The sequence below is a fragment of the Anguilla anguilla genome, chromosome 15 (genome assembly GCF_013347855.1).
Source record: "Anguilla anguilla isolate fAngAng1 chromosome 15, fAngAng1.pri, whole genome shotgun sequence".
NCBI lineage: Eukaryota > Metazoa > Chordata > Actinopteri > Anguilliformes > Anguillidae > Anguilla > Anguilla anguilla.
The window spans coordinates 16,869,555-16,895,054 of NC_049215.1; the positions used below are offsets into that span (position 1 = coordinate 16,869,555).

Sequence of the window (25,500 nt, forward strand, 5' to 3'; positions counted from 1 at the left end):
TTTATCAAACGCCTTAATCCAGGGGAATATGAATAGTTTACATTGTAACCTCTTGTGCGGTTGGACGTTTACTGAAGGGATTCCGGATAAGTGCCTTTCTCAGGAGTACATGTTTGTGCCCTTGCCAGGATTTGAACCTATGACTATGTGGATTCAAAATCTTTTACTTAGATTTTATAATTGCATTGGTCACTGTTGTGTAAAATAATTTACAATGCTACTATAATCAGAAAGCTAATCTTGGCAGGCTATTTAATTACTCTAAGCTTAAAATAGCCTGTGATGTAAAAATGGAAACTGCATAACTGCAGCATTAAGTTGTTATTGGCTAATTTCAATGTGTGGCATACAAGATAGCCCGAACAATAATGCTGGCTTGGACCTAATTTATTTTCCTACCAGAACCCATATTATCATGGAATGCTGTGACTTTGGAATGCAGGACTTTTCGAAATTTGACCTTTCCGTTTATTTACTCGCGTTCTAATAAAAATGACAATTTTTGCCATAATGTGCTCACTCACAATAACAACACAATAAATGTAGGCCTAGGTCATTTTACTATGATACTTGTAACAGAAGCGGGAATGTTTGAGCGTTCTGATAAAAAAAAAAAAAAAAATTTAAAAAAATTTGCAGGCTAATAATAGAAGCAATTTCTGTTTTTATTTACAGATGTTGAGCAAGCTAGCTAGTGAGAGATATCTCTTTTTGACTTTTCATTGAAATTATGTGCATTCTCTTTGAATCTTGCAATGATACCAACATTCTGATTAATCAACAACACAAATGTCAGACGCCAAAAGACGAATGGCTCAAAGAAACTGGAATAATTATTTTGTTTTGGTTCAAGTCTATCACTCATTGTATAAAACAAAAAAAAAAAAGATATTGGAATATCTGCATTTACAGAACACATTGTATGTTCCCCTGCATTTGAGCTCTTTTCTGCAGCTGTTAGCTGGATATTGTAGAGATGAAATTCAGATTAAGTACCTTGCTTCAGGGTAAAACAGAAAATTGTTACCACGTATGCCTGGACAGAAAGAAAGTACGTTGGGCAGGCCCACAGACCCCTGAAACTTTATCTAGAACTGTAGAAACAAGTGGAAACAGAGCCTGTTCCTAGCTAAAAGGAATCAAACTTGTTTCCAAATCATAGGGCAATATTGCACTGCAAAATGCAGCTAGTTTGCCTGCTAAACTCTATACTGGACCGGTGCATATCTGGCACCAGTGGCACCAGTAGTTTTTTTCCCCCTTGCAGTCTCTCCAGATCAGGAAAACTAACAAAAGCTTCGGGATTCATTTCCCCTTGTGTGAGTCATTACTCATTTTTGTTGCGTATATTGGCAAACGAGTGTCCATTCGTTTATTCACAAAACAAACCTGATTTAGATGGACGTAGGCGTTAACCAGAAGGGTTCGGCTCTGAAGTCGTCCCGAGGTCGTCTGCAGTTGAGCCGAATGGGAGACTGCTGCCAGTTTAAACACCGCAGCGCTCAGGGTCACGTCAGAGCCGGGCTCGAGGCAGAAGAGGGCTGCCAAGAGTCCGGGGTTCGATTTCTCCCTGACATGCCACAAATTTTTGAATTATTACCACCGCGGCCACCTCTAAATTACGGAAAGAAAGGTATCTGAGAGACGTGTGAGATCTGTTCACCGTGGCTTTTTGTGAGTAATGTTGTTTTGGATTCCTAAAATACTCTCTCGAAGGAATGCTCTTGTTATCCGTCGCTGCACTGATCTCTGCAGTGTAATTTTCTTTGGCAGATAGGGCTCCTGGCTGGTGGATGTGCTTTATAGCACTGCAGTGCTGATGTGCAGTGCTGAGGGGTTTTTTTTTTTTTGCTTGAACACAAATGCAGGAACAGTGCCTCGCAGTTCATAGGCCTGTATGTTAAGAGTGTAATCAAGTGGTGACTTCCAATCCACACCGATTTAAAAATGTTTACTCATTGAAGGGCAGAAAATAATAAATTGGCAACTCCAAGAATTTAATGAATCTCCTCATGGGAATCTCAGGTTTTCATTGGCTCCCAGGTTGAGCATATCGTTTCTACCTGAAGACGGGCTGGTGAGAAGGAGGCTTGTCCCATGTTTATGAATCTTATTTTATTTTAAGCGGGGATTCATTTCTGTCCAATTTAAGACCAAGGTTAGGCTGAAAAACATTGGCCTCAGGCATTCGCTTGCCTCAGTTATCTTTATCTAATTTCAGGTGTCTTGTGAAAAAAAGCTTTCTATTTTTGGAATAGGTGCCCTTTTGTCTGGGTGTGGATGCTGGGACTGTTTACATGCATGGTGTGTTTGTTGAATGGGATTTCCCGTGTCCTGTAGCCAGTCAGTGAGGACACTGTGTAATGAGCTGAATGACTGGTGCTCCAAAGCAGACCCTTAGCTGCTGGAATGCTCTCATTTGCAAGCTCTGTTCAAAACTGAGATGACTGCCGTTTGCATATCAACAGCACAGGGCTGCAGCACATAATGTGTTGGTCCGCTTTGATGTTAGCCTGGTTCGTCTCGATTAATTGTGGCTTTTTTAAACGCAGTTTAATGAAAACTTGCTTGAGAAGAAAAGCCTTTGTGCTTTTTTTGTGTGTATGCGTCAGCGCATTTATAGCTGCCGCACTGAGACTATATATATATAGCCGAGCGGAGGGTTCCGCTCAACTGCCTTTCCCGTTAGCGAACTCCATTCGAACCGCACTGCCTGCTCAGTCCAGCCTGCTTTGCTTTGGTTCCCACCAGAAGTATTGGCCTGTATTCAATTGAAATTTTTCCTAAACTTTGGCCTACAAGTAAATATTTTACACTCTTTCATCACAAACTCAATTTAATGAGTTAGTTTTAGTGGTTATAGAACTTGCCAAAGCAAAAGTCTTGCTGTTAATTCTCAGTCAAAATTAAGTGACAAATGTTCCTTGAATCCCAGCCATTGTCTTCCATAATGACACACTGGGGAGATTAGCTCAGGAGCAGCTATATCATTCTCGACCATCAAAATTCCAAAGTCAGACAAAATGAAAAACCTCACAGTCCTTTCTAGCTTCTTTAACTTGCTGCGATATCTCTGACCGGGACCAGCATTGCTTCAGATTAAGTTATTAACATCTCTTTAAGTTAAAGAGATGTTAATATACATTTTTCTGTGCTGAAGTTGATATGGGATATTGGAATTTTATTCCCCAATTTGGAATGCCGAATCAGAATGGAAAGCCTACAGCTGGAACTCTGTCCCAGGGTGATGTCATGTCCCACTGGCTTGGTCCTTGGGGCCTTCCATGGTCAGGATACAATTCCAGATCATTTGGGCATTTGACCAGAATACCCCACCAGGTTCAAGGTTCTGAGCGGTTCTCCACAGTGTGCCAAGAAGTATTGGTTTTTGTTGCTACTAATGATTCCTCAAATCATCTCAAATGCCAGTTTTATTGTGAAAAGAAATCCTTCACGTTCTGTGGCTCTCCAAGGGCAGGATTGAATAGTTTTGTCGTAAACGGCCTGTCTGTAAGAAATACTGCCGATGTGAGCGCAACATTAAAAGTAAGCAGAGTCAGAGTAAGTAAAGGGGCTTTCTCATTTGCCAGTATCTGTGTGGAATTCGTAAGGAAGGTACTTGAGTGCAAAGTGTAAACAGAATGTTTCGGTGTGGTGTTCTTTTTTTATCAAGATGTGCAGGAATTAGCTATTTTAAACAGCCTGTGATCTCTCCTCCAAGATACTGCAAACAGTGAAACATGGGACACTGATAGTGTCTCTGGCAACATTGGTCTGATCTGCCAGAGCTTGCCCGATATTTTTATTTATTTTTTTTGTTTGGTTTTTTTTTTTTGCACGACTTTGCCCGTATGTGTACAGCCGGTGTTCGTAAGAGGGCTTAGAGTGGAACATATTTGCCTTTGGTCCGCAAAGTGATAAGAGTGCTGAATTCCTGAAATTGGCCTTAAAGCTCATTTTTGACTTGTTTGAACATGTGGTTAGAAAAAGAAGGCATTGTTGAGAAATATTTTAGTCAGATAGGGTCTTCAACAGTAATGCAAAACAACCTGAGCCTTTCCCTACGTCACGTATCCTGCTTTTTTCAAGAAAATGCAACATTCTGCACTAAGTGAAGGTACTGTGATTTGATTTGACAAAATATATTCAGCAAAATAAATCACAAGGTAAAAATTAAGGAGCAGGAATTTGAGCTATGGTGTTCTGAGCAGCAGTTGGGAAAGGCAGTGGTTTTGTGAGCAAAACCTAAGACATTGTATATACAAACACTGAATGTAGATAAGTCTGTCTGCCTGAAAGGTAAAGCATGCAACAGAGGGGTTTCTACCAGAGGCATTTTGTCAGTTAAGTTAATTCAATTATACTTTATTGGCTCCGTGGGGTAATTTGTCTGTGGGGGCATTTGACTCATCCTTGCTACTTAGGAGCAGTCACAGTGCAGTGCCCAGAGGCCAACTCCAGTTCTGAGGCCAGTGCCTTGGTCAAGGGCATTGCCTGGAGTATTCCTAACCTGACATACATGTCTTTCATTGTTTGTCATAGAAGTTTATAGAGTTCATTTATGCGTGTATTTGTCACTCTGATGTTATATATCCAGAGCAAGTTACAGCTGTGCGTGCTGTGAAGCTGGTACTTAGGATGAAGGGTGTAATCACAGATGGGTAATTAAACTAAACAGGCACGAATGTTATCTCATTGAGGTCTACTGGAATTAAACCTTTGGGTTTAAAGAGGACGAAAATGTTAAAATGAGGTTCTCCGCCTCCTGATGCTTACTGATGGGATAATCAGCGACGCTCCCACCTGTTCTCTTCCAGGGTTGGATCTTCAGGTGTGCATGTCCCGGAACCTAACATGCTGCACCAAAAAGGCTGAGGAGAGGTACCAGCTTGCCGCCCGACGGGACGTCCAGAACCTTCTCCAAACCTCCAGCTCCAGCTTGAAGTTCCTCATCACTCGGAATGTGGCTACCTTTCAAGGTATGTGTTTAAGAGAGCATTACACTGTGTGAAGTTTAAGACACTTGATGCCTTTTAAAATCAGATTAATTGGCAACCGTATCCCCTCTTTCTTGTAGCTCAGGTTAGGCAGACATTGCTAATGTATAGTCAAACTCATGAGTTCATCCAGGCTTTCGAGTTGATCAGTCACACTTGGGGCGAAGGGGGCACAAGTGACTTTTGTCCTTGGAATTACTGGGATCAAAATAATTCCAGTAAAATATAATGATAAAAAAATTTTAATCATCATTTATGACATGATAAATGACATTATCAGTGAGCATTTTTTGAGAGACACAGCTGCTGCCTTTTGGAATGCCCAGTCGCTTGTGGGCTCGTCTGAACAATGCGCCATCTGTCGGTTCGGGAGGGCACATTAAGTGCATTTCTCAGCTGGGATCGTGAAATTCAGAGATGAATTAGCAGAGTAAATGATCTCCGAGTCTTCCAGGAGGCAAGGTGAAGACCCCTCATTCGCCCGTAATTGACTTCACCCTCCTGCACAGTGCTCCAGTGCTCTGGCCTTAAATTAGGCAGTTAGTCCTTGTGTGGACTGAGTGCCCGCTCTACAGCGGTGTGACAGCTGAGGCCTGGGCTCAGTCCTCCGTGGTGACGCCGGTCTCGCTGCGTAGCGGACGAGCGAGGACAACAGCCCTCCAGAGAGAGAGGCAGCTTTCAGGGGCTCTGAACTTTAAAGAATCAAAGCCTGAACCCAGGTAAACAAATGCAGCTTAACACGGAAGATTAAATCAGGGGCCACGCCCTCACAGAGTCCCCGGAGGCGACCGCGGGGCAGTCCTCAGCGGTAACGGGGCTCTGGTTACAGCACTGGTAATTCCCAGCTTAGCCACATCGGCCGCCCCCGGGGCTGACGGCTTATTACGCTGCGGCCTGCGGCCACCCAAGGGGGGGCTGGGGGGGTGGGGGGGGTGTGTGGTTGTGGGGAGGTTCAGGGAGGTTCATCTGTGTGTCTGTGCGTTTGCTTGTGTGTGCGCATACAAGTGCGTTGAACACTGCTGCGTTTAAGAGTCTGAGTATCTTCCCTAAATCTGGATTTCTGCTCAAAGTTGCTGACACGGTGGAAATCGGATGCCTTTCCCCTAAAGCAGTAATGCGATGCATTTTTCTCCCAATACAGCATGACAGGGCTTCCACACCAGCGGGCAATTCTTTTCTGGGGTCAATTTTCAACCCCACCCTCCTCCTGCATTTCTCTCCTTGCTGCCTGAGGTGTGCTGAGCATAGGAAGCCACCAGCCACTTTACTCCCAGCCCCGCGTATGAAATCATATGTGTGCGTGTGACTCTGGCACACATGTTATGTGTCAACACGGTAGCTGTTATTAGCGGACTTTCACAGGCCTGCTTTGGCTTTGTTGTGCTGATCCGCACTTGGATAATCTGCAGGGCTGCTTGAGCGTACCGGAATGACAAATGGTGACAAATTGTGGCTAATTGCCGTTGAGACAAAGTGCACATTAACTTGATGATTTATATTTATTAAGATGGGGGAGGTAAAGGGAAAAGACGTAACATACCACTTAAAAACAGCCTTCAGGGTCACACCCTGTGTGAGACATACTGTAGCTTTTGGCTCCCTTCGATAAGCCTGTGTAGTAATGTTACCTGTGCTAAATCACCCCTGACTAAAGGAGGCAGTTTAAGATTGAAGCAAGAGAATAAAACTAAAGTCATATGTTAATGCAAAGAACACAGCCCAACTGTGAAACGGATAAAAACTAATCCACAACACACACAATTGACAAATATGATTGACGCTTTATTTTGTTTGGATAACAAAATAAAATAAAATAATGCAAAAAGTGCAAGTTGTGTGTGTGTGGTGTTTTCTGGGATAGATGAGTGGTTCCAGTTGATATGAGTCTCTGAGCTCCCTGTGATGATACATTTTGCAGCAGGAACTGAATGTAAATTATATGTAGTTGAATATCTTTATGCTCAAGAGAATCTTTGTAGCAACTGTTCAGAATCTGCTTATCCGCTGTGGCTAAGTGAAAAATGAAATGCAAGTGTTCTTGTGCAGGTGTTAAAGCGCAAACGTATTCATTTGGCGCTGGGTGTTCTCTCTGGGGCTGCTATGCCTCGTAGGAGACGCAGAGTGAAAACGTGGCGGGTTTTGAGCTTAGCCGTATCATTAAGGTGAATCGCACTAATTATACCTCCCCGTCTCTCTCCCCATCTCTCGCTTGTTTTCCGAAACCCACATAATTCGCTGCTACTCACAATCTCAAGTGGTTTCCGGGAACGGCACGCATTAACAGTACGTTTAAAATCAGCCCTTTTAAATAAAGAGTGGTTCCCAGTAGAAGTATACGACCATAGGCTATAGGTGCTGTGTGTTTGTGTGTTCTCAGGATGTGACCTTACTGTATGTTCTGAGTACCTGGGAGATGTTTTGGAAGGTGAGAGGGTGGTGGGAAGGTTTGTGTTTAATCCAACCGCAACATTAACACCGTGATGGTATTACCTCTGGTGTATGAACGCTTTCAGCTCCTTCAGTCCGTACACTTACCCTTGTGTGGAAAGTGAACCCCCATCTTGGGTCTCCCAGCATTCACACTGTGCCATGTCAGATTGTCATGGTAAAGCCTTTTTTTTTTTTGTGTGCTGGCTGCCACAGTCTGTCAGTAAGAGGCAATGGGGTAATACTCATTTGATGTTTGGGTGAAGCTCAGTAGTTCCAGAACTATGGGCCAGGATCCACTTTTGGGTTGTGGAAAGGCTTCTGGTGGCTCATTAGATGTGAGGGAAAACAGTAACTTGCTGTATATTATACACTTTATGTGCATTCAGTCCACATTCCGTAGACATTCGCCCAAGTGAAACAGTGCAGTACTTGCATGCACTGTTTAAAATATTTCACATTTAAAAAATGTTTGGCTTCATAAGGAATGGGCCATGGAAAAGCTGTCGGTTCATGAAGTTGGTTGTGGGCTCATAAAGTTTGAGAACTCATGGGTCCAGTGTAGTGAAAGGAGGAATGTTTTTTAAATCCAGTTATTTACGATACCTTAGGACAGTAGACTTTTAATCCGCCCGAGATAAAGTTCATGCATTTCCACGCTGGCCAGCTGTCTCTCTCCACCTCTTTCTTCAGTTTGAACCTGCTGTCAAACTGACAGAATAAATCTAGAGGTGTGTAAATAAGGCTAGCTGTTGACAGCCCCTAGTGGTTTAATAGACAGAGTCAATACCACGCCTTACCTGTCACCACCTTCCTAGGAATGGTTTCATTAGGACATGGCGTCTGAGTCTTTGTTTGGCCTACCTTTCTCGCAGAAGCTGAGAACTCCCTTTCCTTTTTGTGAATTTGAACATTGTGCGCTTGTCAGATTGCATAATTTATTTAAACCTTGGAGAAGAATTGAGGGAGAGCCCCTCATTTACAATACTGCCGAGTTACAACAAAAGAAGAGAAAGAGAAGAACATTGGGTTAGACAGTCAAAAGCAAATAATTAAAACTAAATTTAAAACTATTGCAGTTAAAAAGAAATGGGAACTTTGGGTCAGTCAGTAATTCAAATGCAATTAAAACGGTTAAAAGTGAACTTAATACATTAATTAAAAACAATCATAATTAAAAGTAATAAGATTCAACATTAGGTTCTGAAATAGTCTCAAAGGCAGTAAGGAGCCCAGTTTAGTTTCTCATATTTAAAGTGTGAGGGGCATAGGAGGTAAAAGCATGGCGCTGGTGCGGGACGCCAGGCTGCGTTTCTCCTGCTGCCCGCTCGTTCATACGGGCGCTTGGCCGTGCGAGACGGCGGCACAGCGGGGTTCCGTTGCCATGGGTCAGAGACAAACCCGAGAGGGGGAACAAAATCGGGTTCCTTCAGCTCCCCTGCGTATTTCAGCATTGTGCAGTCGATGTGGAAGAGCTTCACGCCGTTGGATGAAAGGAAAGCACTTGCCACGGGGGGTCATGTTCCGTTTCGCAGAGGTTATGTGGAGGCCAGTGGGGAGTCTGCTAATTTTGATTTTGTACTGAACAGTGGCAAGTTAAAATGGCGCTTGGACTTGTAAGGGTGAATGGCTCTCACTCTCAGTTAAAGCAGTGCTTTATTTGATTGTTTTGGGTAAGCTGCCAAACTTATTTTCTATTTGTCCATGAAAGTGGGCTCCCCTAGTGTCCTGTGGAGGTGCTTCTATGCCCAAAACCCTTTATCAGAGAAATCTGTTGTGAAATGTCTTGTGCGGGCTGAATGTGTGGAGGCATGCGAGTCCAGATCTTCAGGAGAGATGTCTTAAGCTGCACGTCCCTGTTGCCACAACAGACTTCAAAGCGAAACGGCACATTATGAGCTTAAAACATGTGGTGTCCGGAAAGCTCTTCTCAGCATCACTGTGCTCAGGTTCGGGACACCGTGTTGGTGACCGTTGCTTTGCGTTCGTATCAGACATTTAGATGGGGCGTTAATTGCGCTTGCATCACAGTCTGCTCGCACAGGGCTGCTGGGTGGGCAGTCGGAGTACTGATGTGCCCTGCGGTCTGTTGTCCAGTCCTGCCTGGGGGGACGGTGGCCTGCAGCCCCACAAGACGTTATTAGCCATAGCATCATCACAGCATCGTCGGCTGGCTGCCTCTCAGCCTTCGTGTGAAGTGCAGTCTTCCAACACAATGGCTGACGAATGAGAAGAAGTACCAGCCAGGTTCACACATTCTACGCATTCACGTTTATGTTTTGGGTATTTAGCCGTTGCTCTTATCCAGAGCAGCTTACGGTTTACATTCTTTTTACATACCGTCTGTTTACACAGCTGGATGTTTACAAAAGCAACTCCCGTTAAGTCTGTTGCACACAGCGGCCGTGGTCCTCCTTGGGATAAATGGACTGCATTTATATATGGATGGAACGTACAGTCTTGGAGTCGTTAGCCCAGATCCTGTCGTGCCACACTGCCACCCATGACACGTACATAGCTGCTGATTGAGTCTGATTAGCTTGTGCTGAGACCGTTTGGCTGGTGAAGCCCGAAGGCTGAGGTAGCATCAGAGGCTCTTGTTTACGACCGACTTCCAGAGTCCGGCTGTGAAATGGGGTCATCAATCTTGTCGCGGTTGTGTGTTAAACGCTGTCTTGTCGAACTCCGCCGCCTGTGGAGTTTTAATTTGTTGCCAGGTAGCAAGGAGCCGTCTCGCAGGGAGACAGAATTTCGGGGCTTGTATTTTTAAGCGTTGTCTCGATTTTGTTTTCGCAGATCAGTCACACTTTAGAGGGGCAGTCCTTCTGACCACTTTATTCAGATGGGGAAAACTGAGACGGTTACGGATAAAGGCGGGATCACAGTACAGAGCGTGCCACGGCAGGGAATCAAACTCAGCTGTACAGGATGATTCACCGATCCCGCCCTGTAGACAACCATGAGGGCTCCTCTGAGGGTCCCACTTCGTTTATATTTAGGACTGTCCAATCATTACCGGCGGTTGTCATGCCGACAGTTACCTTTTAAAAATGTGACTGTTCTAGACCCTGAACGTGATGTTCCGCACTGTTGCCGGAGCAGCACAAACCTGGAACAGTCATCCCTGTAGCCGTTTCAGGTACGACATGCCAGTGCTGCAAAGCTATAGAGGAGACTAGATGATGCAGTGAGGAACTGATAATGGGAACTGATACTGGAAGCTAATGACATTTATCAGATCCTGTTTTGTGTTTTTAAATACCCAGGCTGACGTTTCACCATGGTAAGGTCGCTGACTATTTAAATGTGATAATGAATTTTTTTCAGATTTAAAGCACATTCACGTTTTGGCCAGAACAAACTTACTGCCGACTAAATATCCGTTGTAAATCAATACATTTTTCAGCTTGAAACTTATTAAGGAGGATTTTTGTTAACAGAAAATAATTGCAAGACCACACAAAGCTGCATAGAAAATAAAAATGCAATGCCGTATATGTAGCCTTATAGAAGGGCATGGCACCTTTCTGCTGGCTGTTCCAAAGTCTAAACTAAAAACCAAAAAGACGAAAAATTACTAAAGGTGCTTCTCTGTTAGGGCCCCGGGGCTTAGGAACAGCCTTCCTGCTAAGGTTTGATTTGCTGAATCAGCGTCTTTTATAAAATCAAGTTCTAAAACTTACTTTTATGTTGCTTTCATGAATGCCTAACAATTTATAAGAACATATATATATTTATTGTGCTTATATATCACTGTTTTGTTTTCCATAAATGTTTCTTTTTATATAAAAATGTTTTGTGCTGTATATGGTTGGTAAGTGCTATGTAAATAAATAAAATGAAAAATAATGTCCTCAGAAGCATCTATTTTTGTGGTAGTGCTGCAAATAGGCTACTATAAACGTGTGTATGCACATTTTAAAATAATATGCAAGGGCATAGACACTTATGGCTTGACCCTTTTCTCTGTTTCACTCTACCTTGTAAATTCTATGTTATAATGTGCTATTTGCACAATTGCTGTTGACATTTTGTACATTTTGCATGCGTACAGTGCTACTTTCATGAAAGATCAACACAGGGTTTTTTTTCTTCAATTAAAGATACGGCGGAGTAGTGTGTGTCAACAAACTGCCACTGCCATGGTAAACGCGTACGACACTAGCACTGTAAACGCCAGATGTGCTAAATGTATGCACAAACTGAACAGAATCACTTGAGTCTATATCCTTGAAACTGCACTATGTTAGCACCAGCTTCACAAGTGATTGCTGTTGTCTAACAAGAAAGTATGCGTCTGGTATCTGGGAAGTGCCGGCTACAGGCACTTGCATGCGTCTTAAATATAGTGCACTAGCTAATGCTGGTGTAGCATTCTGCAGTTTTATGGTTTTTCCCTGTCTAGAGAACCAGTTTGAACTTGGGGGTCATTTGGGAACGCATTAAAACATATATATATATTTTTTTCTGTTCCTTTCTAATTCAAGTACATTCGAGTGACGTACTAAATAAACATTATGTGCTTCTCAAAGTTGAGGAGTGCAGTGTTGCAGCTGGGCTTCCTGCACACCACGTCTCGTCTGAGATGGTGAATTTGTGAGCCCTGCTCTTGCAGCGTCGTGACTGAGGAGTGGAGGAAGTTCGGCGGCAGGTCTTAATTCTATGCTTCAGCTGAAGGATGGCTGGCTGCGTGTGGGAGGGCTTGCTGCTTTCAAGGGAAGTGAAACGGTAAAAGAAATGAGCAAAAGAAGCCATTGCATGGAGTATAAATCTTCCGAATGGGACAGGTCAAAGAAAGAGACAAAGTCACGCCATTAATTCAACGTCGTGGAGCATTCTCGAATGATGAAAAGCATGTTGTATGCATGACTTGTATTTCTGTGTGTCCACTGACTGGACAGACAATGCCTTTATCATTTCAGACTCAGGGACCTACACCACCAGGATTCTGTATGACAGCGCATACGCGCACACACACCCACACACACACACAGGCTTGTATTATTTTAAGACCAGTAATAAATCAATAAATAAACAAACAGCTTAGCTCTTGACCCACAGATACACATTTAGCAAGAGGAGGAGGATGCAGTTTGAATTCCACCCAAAGCTCATTGTGAGGGCTTGGTACAGAGTGGTGGAAGCTTGTGTGTGACTAACAGGCTAGGCCAAGAACTCTCATTCATCCTCTTTGAGACTTTTATTAAGATTTCATGTTCAGTAAAATTTAGCATGTCTGGAGTTCCTCCTCCTGTCTCTAGGTTGCGCCGGTGTGTGCAAAGTACATTTTGATATTGACCTGCCGTACACAGAGTTTTGAAACCCTCTTTTTGGGGTGCGTAGTGCGTTGCGTGATAGCAGGGTGACGGGGGCGCTCTGTGTTTGTATTCCAGTAGCTTATTTAATTAGGCTCGACTTGATTGAGCTGTTAACACTTCACAGCTGATGTGTCGTAAATTCTTTTTGAAAGACCAGTCTTCTTGGAGCTGTGTCTGTCGAAATTGAAAGGCGCAAGCAATGTGGTCGAAACATGTTTTGGTTTGCATCTGATCCCATAAATGTGCAGTGAGTGTTTTTTTTTTTTTGTAATGATGCCTAATTCAGTGAATGAGTCCAGCCCCTGAAACTATTATCCAAATGACAGATTTATCTGTATTAATGAAGTGGAGCACTAATTTGCATTACCCATTTGGCTCAACGGACCCCAAACTAAGAGAACCCAGTTGCAAAAATGCCTTGGCTTGTATCGGTTTGTTGTCACGGAAACGCCCCTCTTTCAAGCGCTTCCAAAAAGCCAACCGATGACCTGCCGGGTGACGTCAGGCCCAGATAAACATTCACTTAACAGTTTGATCAAATGTGACTGATTAAGCCCTGGGCTAAAATGGCTGCTCTGCATGCGCAGCATGCCCTCGGGACTAGGGCCCGGGGAACCGCGGGCATAAACACCCGAATTACAGCCTGCCACAGGATCCTCTAATGGTGCCCCGTTCCCCTCCGTGGAGTCAACTTTTTTTTTCCCTTTTTTTTTGGGAGTAGACAGCAGGCGAGTGAAGAGGAATGTCTTTCAAAGAGCCCCGTAATGGAGTTACTATAGTTCCACTGCGACGGGGACCGAGAATCCCCCGTTTTGTTTGTCTCTCTTAATTAGAACCTGTCGTTTGTCCGTAACAAATAGTGGTTATTGAAAGCGGTGCGGGGGTGTGTGTGTGTGTGTGTGTGTGTGTGTGTATGCGAGCAAGAGAGTGTGCGTCTGTGCTTGTGTTAGTGGAGTTTGGTGGCACTGTTGGGTAATGGCTGTTGTGAGCACCAGCGGATCTCGGCTGTTAAGCGTCTTCAAATTCGCACACTTGGTGCATTGCACATTGGTTCTGAAATGGCACAAGGATATTTCCTGGAAATGTATTCCCTGTGGCACTGGGCTCGGAGCCAAACAAATAAACGCAAACAGAAAGCTGGTTCAAATGGCCTCTATCCTATAAAGGATGATTAGTCTCCAGGTCTGATAAGATTTTAGCTCTCGTGCTTGTTGCATCTGCTTCTGTGTCCACTATAATAAAATAAATGAAAAAAGTAAGGAAGCGAAGGAAGGCCTAGACTACAGCTGTGCAGTGTGGTGTCCACAGCCTGTTACAGCACCCTGGGACCATGCAGCTGTGATAAATGTTATATTTAGTCTGTCCTTTCTGACGGAGATGGGATTTATATCTCCTTTGATGCCAAACAGGTCATGTCTGCTTGGCTGAAATGAAACAGCTGAAATCTCACCCGTACAGGGCATGTGGAGGCTCATGGGAGGCACGCGCCCACATCAGACAGATCACTGCATGTTTATTTTCCAACCGCCGCATTACGGTCAACCAGGACAACAGTCTGAAGCCTGTGGCTACAGTGTGGCAGTGTGGTTTAGGAACAGACCTGGTCACCACATGGACGAAGGTTTAAATCCCGACATGGGTTTTCCACATGGGGCAAATGATTCAGCTGGCTTCCAACTTCATGGGAATAGCATGAAATACATTATAAAAGATAGTTCCACACCTGGACAATCCTACGTCTTTTCTGTTGAGATTTAGCCCGTAGAGAGACGCATTGAGATGGTCTGGATTCAGTCAACTATTGAACTTTAAAAATACATGCAAATCAGTTCCTTTTTCATTCACACAGTTCAGTGAATTAAGTGACCACCCAGAGTAAGTTGCCAAACTGTTTCTGTAGAAAGTAATTTTGTTTGTGAGCTCACGATAAGGGCAGTGAATGAAATCTATAGCTGGTGTGTAAGAATAAATAATAACACTGAGACAGAGCTCCGTAATCCTGCCTAACTATAAGGTACCTGTGAGCTGTTGTAGCCCATCAGTGGCTGACCTATTCCCCTGGGAGATGGTGTTCAAGCCCCCCCCCCCCCCCATCGTAACTCTGCTCTCATCCTGAGCCAAAGCGAGAAGGTGGCTGCTGCTCTCTGCAGTAGCTGCCCGTTGGCTGATGTTACTGTAGGCACACTGCAGGCAGCTGAAAGCACAGCAAACACTGTCAGATGGATTTCTGTGTTAAAAGCTCACACGCGCAGTGGTCGCTTTAGTACAGGATTATGCGTTTTTTAGGTGTTTTTTTTATTTTTTACAACAGGCCCAGGCTTGAGCCACAACAAAATAAGTATTGCTGTTTCTTTGAGCCAATTGTCTCTCACTGTCGGACATTTGTTTATATATTGTTATATTTACACAGCCGTTGGTAGCAATGGCAGATTCAAAGGGGAAGTGTTTAATTTGAATGGGAAGTCGAAAACTTGATGTCTCACACTAGCTAACTTGCTCAATGTGAGTAAATTAAAACAGAAATTGCTCCTGTGGTTTTTCTCCTATAATATAAATTTTTATAGGTATGTATTTCTGAACCATAACACCAAACTTGACCAAACCAGCAATGCTTTATCAGAATGGAAACAAATGAGGAATAGCTAACTTTCCTGGGCTGAGCCTGATACTTTGATGAACTTGATACTTAAATGAACTGATGTACAAAGTGACATGAATGAATGAATGTATGAATGAATGAATGAATACATATTGAAAATGATTTTAAGGAATATATTATTCTTGTGTTAGGTATTACCATAGCTTACAGAACTGATTTATCTTTCACACAATCACCCTTGATACCTGCCTTAAGGGGTATTGGACATAGAAATCAGTTTCTCAGCCCGTAAAGCCTCCTGTGCTTCCTGTCATTTTGATTCATGTCCGCACATTTGAACCGGGCCAGCTGTTCATTTCATTTCAAACGTGAGTGCAGAAGGGATTTTCACACCCGAGCGGGTTGTCCCACGTCTCCATGTCTGTACCAGGTGATGGTAAAGCACGTTCCTTCCTACCGGCCAGATTTGGCATGCCAGATGTCTGCTCTGCATGTCAGCCAAACTCTGCGAAATCCACAGCCAAAAATAACATTACAGAAAACAATTCGAGGAGACTTTCCTTAATTTGTGTTGATATGCTGCCAGAGTTACTGTTTTCCTGCGGTTTTTGAAATAAAAACAAATCACAGCATTAGTAGCCAGCATTCGGTGATGCCTGTGAATTGGAAGAGCTTGTGTGCTGAGAGTGCATTGTATGACTACTGAAATCCTAACACTGCATGCCCTATGCGCTATGCAGTGATGAACTTCAGATAATCCTATGCCCTACGACCGTGAAGGTGTGTGATGCAAGTGGCTCGTGGGGCAGCCAACGCTTGGACCGAGGCGCAACAGGCAATCATGGTGATTGCAGTATTATTTTGTGCTGAAAACACTCCCGAGTGGCTTGGTTGGCTGGGGAAGTACATTACTTTCTATTCTTCAGAAAGAGCTAGAGGCAAGTCAACTATTCCTTTGACAAAAATCAACGGGAAGCAGCCTTTATAATGGGCATTCGTGGGCACAGTACGGATATCATAATGCCTTTCCCACAGTCAAAAATGAACAGTGCCCCCTCCCCTCCCCCAATGACCTTTATTCAAAATATGCCATTTTTGCTTTTAATTTACAATTCTTTACTTTTTAAGTCATCTCTAATGAGGGTTTTTAGGTTAATTATATTGGAAATAACATGTTTAATTGGCTTCCATTTATTTATTTCAGTTTCTAAAATAACTTACAGAAGTGTAGGCTACCATGCTGTCCACTGAACACAATCATGAGCTCTGAAGAGAGAAATGTTCCCACAGAATGTATATAAAGATGTTGCACTGACTTTTACCATTACCAAAGACAGCAGAAATACCTTTGCTATGTTTCTAGCTCCTTCACAGCCTACCATTTGTCTTTGCTAACATTTGGTCGTCTGTCGGTTGTGTGAAAAATAGTTGTGCTTAACTAATGTGGAGAGAGGGTGGATATGCCCCTGACTTCACACTCCTGAGTGCAGAGGGGCTGAAAAAAGTTGGCTGTGTTTGTGCCATTCACCCCCCCACCCCCCCACCCCGTGATCTGCCAAGCTAAACCAAGCCAAGGCAAGACATCTGGAACTGTGCCCCTGTTCTGCCACTGAAGTGAAGTGGAAGCGACAAGTCTGGCTTCACGTCCACCTCATTCACACTTGAGCTTGTGTTAAGTTTGCTCATGGACGGGAGACGTTTAGAGGAGAGGGCCTTAACTGGACGTTTTTACTCCTTGCCTTTGAGTTGTACATTTCAGCAGTAAATACAAGAGCTTTTTTACTGTTTGGATTGGGGTGAAAGAACAGCCGAGATGAGCCAAATTGCTCACCGCTCTCACTGGTTCTGCACAGGGAGACAGACGGTGCAGTAAAAATGATGATGTGCGTCAGGGTGAAACTATGCAGCACACCTAGTGTTTTTGCCCGTGAAGGGTTTAATGTTCTAAACGTATCTATTACGGCTTCCCGCAGCTACTGCCTCCTAGTGGAGAGATACTTCCACAGCTTTACTCTGAGTGTTTAAAAAAAATAAATAATATGGTCTTGCTGAATCAAACCTTACTTTACAATACAAAACATCTCATCCTCATTGTTGTTTTATTTAGTGCTTTTATACACTGCGTCATCCTGCCTCCATTTGAACCTTACCTAGTAAAGGTACATTTTTGATTCAGGAGAATGGTGGATTTTATGGAGTGTAGGCTTTATAGCATTTAGCTGCCCTTGAGGTGTCTGTGTATGAAGTCTGGCGAAAAACAACTACTTTGTTGTAATGTCTCTAAAATTTACCTGAGTGATTCTGTTAATAACATCACTCATGAAAAAATAGAATGGGAAAACGTGTACAGGAAAATGTATAAACGACAAAAAACTGTTGGGATTAAACTGCATAATTTGTTTTTCAAACGAAACTGCAGGAAAGTGGATGACCAAACGTTTAGTTCACCACACAGCTTAATTACCTCTGTAATCACTAATGAACAGAAGGTACAAACGGTGCTAAACAACAAGACGTGTGGGAACTGATCTGTTGAATGAATAAAGAAAAGCGCTGGGCTTCTGAAACCCCAGGTAGCGTGGCAGCGTAGTGTTCAGTGGCGGTCCAGAAACCCCAGGTAGCGTGGCAGCGTAGTGTTCAGTGGCGGTCCAGGCCTCCGCGCCTCTCTCTCGCGGACGCTCTGTAGCGGCTCTGAACGCTCCGCTGAGCTCCACTTCCCGCGAGGAGCAGCGGACCAGGCCCTCCGCATTCCACTCACTTTCTGAGAAGGCAAATTTGTGACTCTGCGTATGTCAGCTTGTAATTTCCACCTCTGTCCTGAGACAAAACAAAGATGGGCTCTGCGGTAATTGTTTGTTTAGAGGGTCGAGGTGCCCTGTAATTTGGGCCCGAGTCTGAGGGGGAAATGGCCCCGCGGGACGAAAATGTGTTCTGAAACTCGGGAAATGAATAGGGAGAGCAGTCCTTGCACTTCATGTGTGAGCCTTTACTCGTTTTTAAGATGGCTGTAGTCTAAACTTTACATGAACTGTTACATTTTACACTCCATTCTTAAATAATACACATTAAGTGTTAATGATGTCAACAGTGTCTCTCAGGATTTAATTATGTGTAAAAATCAAGAACCCATTTCAAGGTTTCAAAATGACTAGGCATTGGAGACTCATAACTCGTAAAATGTCACAAGCTGCTATATATATTCATCTATTAAAGAAGTGAAATCTTTCTTTACTTGTTTACCAATCATGGTAGAAGCATTACACTGACACAGAGGAAAATCTTTTTTTTTTGTTTTTTGTTATTCATTGTCCTCTCTGGAGATAGTATTCTGACCACTGAAAATGTTCTGTTCTGCAGTGCTTAACCATAGCTGTTGGCTAATTGTGTGTGTGTGTGTGTGTGTGTGTGTGTGTGTGTATGTGCGTGTGTGTGTGTTGTGTGTGAATAGCATACTTGAAATGCCATTTGTCTGGCGTGACAGGAGAGATCATCTGTCAGTATATCTGGGAGGTTTTAGGCTGGAGGGCATGTTAAGCTGAAGAGACTAGGGCATGTAATGGCACTTCTGCACTGCATAGGCTTTCTGAAACTACAGAAGGGTTCGGATGCCTGTCCTGTTCAGCTCATTTTGTCTACATTTAATGCACGTTTGCCATTGATTTAAAATTTTTTATTTATTTATTTATTTTATTCTGCCCTTTCTCTTGAAACTCTGGATATTAATTGTACAGAATATAGTAACTAATTGTCATCTGGAATAACTGCAGAGAACTGCAGTGCCTTTGGAAATCATTTTAAAATGACTGTTTCACAAAAGACTTGAAAGCTTGGTATACTGAGTATGTGATGTAATCGCTGAGTATGCATTAAGTAATGTCACTTCTGGTTTTTGCGTGTCATTTTAACGAGGAGAATCCTAGAAGGAAACACTAAAAACAATATGCGCTGCAGAATGATCGAACTGGAAATTGGGAGAAAAGGGGAAAACGAACACTCCAGTTAGCTTCCTGGTTAGTGTTATGATAATGTGATAATGTCATCACATGATAAAGCAACATGTCTGAAATATTGGCTGATCATTCCTCCAAAGACCTTGGACCGTTAAGTCTTTTTGGCTGTACGCTCGTCATTCAAGTGCAATAAACCTTTTCCATTTATAATGTATGATCTCTTCAGGCCTGAGCCCCTAATCCTGAAGCACACACATGTCCCCACGTGTGGATCTGCTGAGACAGAACCAGTATGAGCCTGGGTATTAAACAGGCACTGGGTCAAATTCCATCCTCAAAGACAGGCTTCTGTCTTATTTTATTTACCCTTTATTGAAATCAAAACACATGTATCCTACTAAGCATATCAATGTATTCTCATCAACATTGGCTAATGGGAACATGGTGGGCTTAATTGGAACAACTGTTTCACGTTTAAAAAATCAAAGTAATAATTTTGAGTTAAAATATGGCTGGAAAACATTTGTCTGGGCTATTAAGCTGAAAAAGGAGGCTACATTACTTTGCAACATTAGTACTGATTATGTTTACAGATGTTTGTCTGTATTCTACGTGTGGTAGTGCTTTTTTGGTGTTGTACCAATTAATTCAACCTGAGATAAATGCACATGGTTATAAATATTTAATATGTCATATTTAACTAAAACTGGTACATTAATCTACATGGGGGGGAAGCCTGTAAATGCTAGAGGTCTGTTTTAAAAATATCCACCAGGAGATAGGCCTATGTGCACGTGACCATAGTTCAATAGCTAGAATTCTGATAAGTTTAGAATATAACTGGCACGAGTACAAAAAGCTGATGAATCGGGTGATATATTAGCGCAGAATCATATTATTTTTTTGTCTCAATTCCAATGCGTTGGTAATTGATTCATTGCATTAATAGGTACCCTTACCCTGTAGGCTAATTGTTATCTGTATTCCTTTGGTGCTTGCATCACATGTAAATAAGTCCCAGCATCTCACGTTCATCCCTCACAAATAATGGGGCTTGGTTCCAGCATTTCTGGGCGTATATCTACTGGCCATTAACTATGTCAAACCAGAGAGGGACATTTCAGTCTGGATTATAGAGTGCAGGCACACGAGCGGTTTTTCTGCCTGAAAGCTGCTGTACAATATGTCGGCTGGAATTACTGTGGTTGTAAATGAAGTCGGGGGGGTGGTCTTATAAATTGTTGTCGTTTAGCTGTTTTTTAGTCTCTCAGGATAAGAGCATCTGCTAAACGACTGGATGTAATGCATTGGTAGGGCACATTCGCAACAATGCTGAAACAGTGAACCAGCGCTGACACCTGGTTAATTACTGATGTTAGGGGCCTGCCCTGCGGTGTGTTTACCAGGCACATGCAGATGTAATTACCTTACTGCTCTCTTTTTCCATTACTGCATCCGGCCCAAAAGACAGGCGGGCATTATTAGGTAATTCGAGATGGGTTTACGGTCGCTCGTAGCCATGTTTCCATGCCTGAAGTTTTCCAGTGAAACGGTCTGCTCTGAATTTCGTCAGTGGGTGCTCATTTTTTTTTGCACCCCACCTTTTCGTGAGAACAACCATGACTGCATGAGATTGACAATGAGGTCATTGTTGCAGCTCTGTTAGGATTCTTGTTTCTGGAGCAAAAGGGGGGAAATCCCAAGTTTTAATAATCACTCATTGTAGCAGAGCCTAATGACATCACAGATGCAGTCTAAAACCATGCTTTGGGGGGGGGGGCGGGCTGGTGAATGTGAGATATTGCCTCTAAGGAACCATAATATATTTGAATAATAAAGCACACATCTCTAAAAGGTATTGGTGTTGGCTTCACTTTAGTTATTTGTTGAATGATGAGTAGTCCTGTATGGAAAGCATTCTCTGTGGACACAGTCAGCCCCTGCTTTCTCTCACGCAGGAAGAGAACCGTGCGTTTTCAGACGAGATTACATTTCTGCATTTCTGTTGTGTCTCAAGCCTTCAGCAGGGAGCTTGCTGTACTAAGGTGAACCTCAAGCACACAATAAAGTGAGATTTCCAGTGATGTCATTCTCGCGCTCAGAATCCTCGCAAGTTTGTGGCCATGTCTGAATGCCAAATAGCTGGTTTTCTGGCAGTATTGCAGGATTAACCGCTAGCACAACAGTCCTCTCTTTTTGGTGAGTGAAATGGCGGTGGCTTTAAGGCTTTGGAATGACGTGGTTTGTGGATCGAAGACCATTGGTCTTGGGTCAGGGGGCCGACCCTTGGAACTATGTTGTTGTTGAACCTTGGTCCTGCGTTTTAAAATCGGTGTCAGTCATGTTTTCTTGTTTAAGGATCATAAAAACACGGCAGACACTGTTTGACATTGCAGGGGGGTTTTTACCCTCTAATTTGTATCCATTACTGCTGTTTGTTTCTCTGTGTTTTTCCGCAGGAGTTAAACACTGGATTCAGCCCAGGTCCGCAGGTTTATAAAGTGGGCTGCAGTGACCCGTGAGTCATAGCTCGGTTTTGGTAGCATTGTGCTAAAAGTTGTAAATCAAAGCCGCATGGGCGAGGAGGAGGGGTTGGTACTGAGAGGTTTTCTGGAATTTTCTGTGGGATAGATTGGGCTAGGTACTGAGAGAATTCTGGCATTTTCTGTGGGATAGATTGGGCTAGGTACTGAGAGAATTCTGGCATTTTCTGTGGGATAGATTGGGCTGGGTACTGAGAGGTTTTCTGGAATTTTCTGTGGGATAGATTGGGCTAGGTACTGAGAGAATTCTGGCATTTTCTGTGGGATAGAATGGGCTAGGTACTGAGAGGTTTTCTGGAATTTTCTGTGGGATAGAATGGGCTAGGTACTGAGAGAATTCTGGCATTTCCTATGGGATAGAATGGGCTGGGTACTGAGAGGTTTTCTGGAATTTTCTGTGGGATAGATTGGGCTAGGTACTGAGAGAATTCTGGCATTTTCTGTGGGATAGATTGGGCTAGGTACTGAGAGAATTCTGGCATTTTCTGTGGGATAGATTGGGCTGGGTACTGAGAGGTTTTCTGGAATTTTCTGTGGGATAGATTGGGCTAGGTACTGAGAGAATTCTGGCATTTTCTGTGGGATAGAATGGGCTAGGTACTGAGAGGTTTTCTGGAATTTTCTGTGGGATAGAATGGGCTAGGTACTGAGAGAATTCTGGCATTTCCTATGGGATAGAATGGGCTGGGTACTGAGAGGTTTTCTGGAATTTTCTGTGGGATAGATTGGGCTAGGTACTGAGAGGTTTTCTGGAATTTTCTGTGGGATAGATTGGGCTAGGTACTGAGAGGTTTTCTGGAATTTTCTGTTGGATAGATTGGGCTAGGTACTTAGAGAATTCTGGCATTTTCTGTGGGATAGAATGGGCTAGGTACTGAGAGGTTTTATGGAATTTTCTGTGGGATAGAATGGGCTAGGTACTGAGAGGTTTTTTGGAATCTTCTGTGGGATAGATTGGGCTAGGTACTGAGAGAATTCTGGCATTTTCTGTGGGATAGAATGGGCTAGGTACTGAGAGGTTTTTTGGAATCTTCTGTGGGATAGATTGGGCTAGGTACTGAGAGAATTCTGGCATTTTCTGTGGGATAGAATGGGCTAGGTATGAGAGGTTTTCTGGAATTTTCTATGGGATAGAATGGGCTAGGTACTGAGAGAATTCTGGCATTTTCTATGGGATAGAATGGGCTGGGTACTGAGAGGTTTTCTGGAATTTGCTGTGGGATAGAATGTGGGATTAGGCTGGAGTGTCCTGCACTGGGCCTGTCCAGCGGAAAGGCCCACATAAAAGGAGGCGGAACTGAAGGAATAAAGAAAATGGGAGAAGAGGTAGGAATAGAGATGAGAGAGAGGGAGGGAATGAAAGAGGGAAGAATGGAAAAAGGAAGAGTAACGAGAAACAGAGAGACCAAAGCCAGCAAAAAAAAAAAAAAAAAAAAACTGAGAAGTGACTACGCAGTAGCACAACCTGGCCTCTGACAGAACCTGCTTTAAAAACCCTGTTGCCAGAAATTTCCACAGATGTGTACATGATAAATATGCAAAACTTGTTAGCAAAGGTGTCTTGGCTGTGCTGCTGTTGGTGGTACTGTAGTCTGGAGGACAGGGAGCAGTGCTGAGACTCATGCCTTTATCACGTCTGGCAGGAGCTGCAGTCAGCATCGTCTTCTGAGATTATCCTACCCTCCGCTGTGTCTTCACGTCCCGATGCTCTCCAAACGAGCGCCTGCTAACGACTTCCCTCTGCTTTCTAATTACACACAGCAGAGAGACGCGCTTCTGTCTCTGCGCCGCCTGTCACTTCATCTTACGCTACGCCTCCAGCACAGCGACGGCCCCGCTAATCTGCAGCATTACCGCTTCGCTCCGTTAAAACGTCCAGCCGTTTGTGCGACGTCTGGCGTGACATTAGCTCTCTGGCGCTGCGTGTGTGCACTGGAGTGCCCGTACGCGAGCGCGCGCTCCTGTACGTGTGTGTGTTCGGGTTTGTGTGAGTCTCTGTACATGGAAATGTGCGTGCGTGTGTGCGCGTGTGTGCGTGTGCGTGTGTGACAGGTGCATTTTTTATGCGTGACCATCATGGCCTGCATCTGGTACAGAGTTAACCATCAGTGATACTGAATTGCTGACGTTTCTCAGACCAGTCAGGTTTTTTCAGTGAGAGAATCTCCTGAGACCACACTGTGTGATGGAGCTGTCGGTAACACGGGGAAGGAGCTGTCAGTGCATTCTGGGAACCTGGAGGTAGCTCGTTAATGCTGACTGTGCAGGAACTGAATGCTTTCTCACTGTACGGATCAAGTGTCTGCCCTGAGAGGCTGCACAGGCCCTGATCTCTGAGCAGAATGGCTCGCTGTAACCACTTTGTGACATGGTGTTATGAGTAATGAGTAATGACGCATTTCTCTACGCAATTCTACTGTGTGTCATTAATATGAGTAATATGTGCCATTTAGCCCCAAATCTGTGTGTGCGTGCGTGTGTGTTTAAAATAGTGTTTCATATACGTCACTACCACCCCCTACATATACGCACAGCATGTGAAAGGAAAATATGCTTGAAACACATTGAACATTTTTACCCTGACCATTCTTTTCTGTTCAAGGCATCTTATATCTTGATAAAACCATATTATTTAGAATACGGTAAAGAGGCATTGAAACATTGTGTTATGTTGTTTATATTGGCATTTCTGTTTTCGTAGCCTTGAAACATATGGTCTGAATGGCGAGTAAGTGAAGTAGAGTACCTGTCAGTCTTTAGCGTTACCTCAGCTGTGCCAGCCTGACTTTGTGCGTCCCTGAAGACTGTTCCGGGTGGAAACTGGGAGGGGAAGCCGCGCACAAGACCGGCTTTGAAACGCAATGAAAGGCCCATTATCGGCACGGTTACGCTGTTTGGTTAAAGTCAGCGAACACTCAGTGTTTTTGTGACGGGACTGGGCTCGGCTAACCGCTAAGGGGAGCCTTCCCTGCCAGATCGTGTGACACCCGACCCCCCCCCCCCCCCCACACCCCCCCAAAAAGACCTTGTATTACAGGGTTAATATGGTGAGGGGTTGCCCCCTCCCTACCCACTTCCTGTGCAGCATATTAAAGACTTTGTTCTTCCTGTTCTCGCTCCACCACAGGCCTTTGAAGTTGAGCAGCGGGTTCTGGGCTGGCTCCTCAAATATTGATTTAAAAACCTCTGAGTGGAGAGGGGGAGAGAGAGAGGGAAAGAGAGTGGGAGATGGAGAAGGGAAGAGAGAGAGATCGATAGAGAGCCTTTATTTTCCAGTGTTTCAGTACAGTCCAGTCCGGTAAGATTCTGTCCCATTTAGTGACTGTATGAAGCTGAAGCTCCGCCCCCTCCCCCCCTGTGCACCCTCCTCTAAATTGTATTTCCTCCTTTGTCACAGTGGAATCTTTAAAGGCTCGCTCCTCAGTGTTTACTCTGGGATAATCTGCGGTAAACATTTTTAGGTTTGTGGGTTCCTGTGCTCAGCACCGATCGGCCCTGGTAGGGGAGGGAGAGATGTCCTATCTGAGGAGACGTGTTTGTCTGCAGAGGAAGCACTCCAGATAAGGATTTCAGCTTAAAAGTAAATTGCCTCTCGCCCCAGAGGGTGCGTTATGGGTAAAGAGGCGAAGTCGTGTTGGAAATGGATTCAGATTCAGGATTCAGGAA

At 43.8% G+C, this 25,500-nt stretch overlaps 1 protein-coding gene across 1 annotated transcript in view; it reads left to right on the forward strand.

Annotated features, from left to right (window-relative positions):
• The first annotated feature begins 1,233 nt into the window (after positions 1-1,233).
• gpc5a (glypican 5a) overlaps positions 1,234-25,500 on the forward strand; it is a 154,165-nt gene continuing 129,898 nt past the window's right edge. The window contains exons 1-2 of the mRNA XM_035392835.1: positions 1,234-1,633; positions 4,818-4,979. Coding sequence (XP_035248726.1) covers positions 1,399-1,633; positions 4,818-4,979 — 397 coding nt within the window. The 5' untranslated portion in view covers positions 1,234-1,398. The remainder of the gene's footprint in view (positions 1,634-4,817; positions 4,980-25,500) is intronic.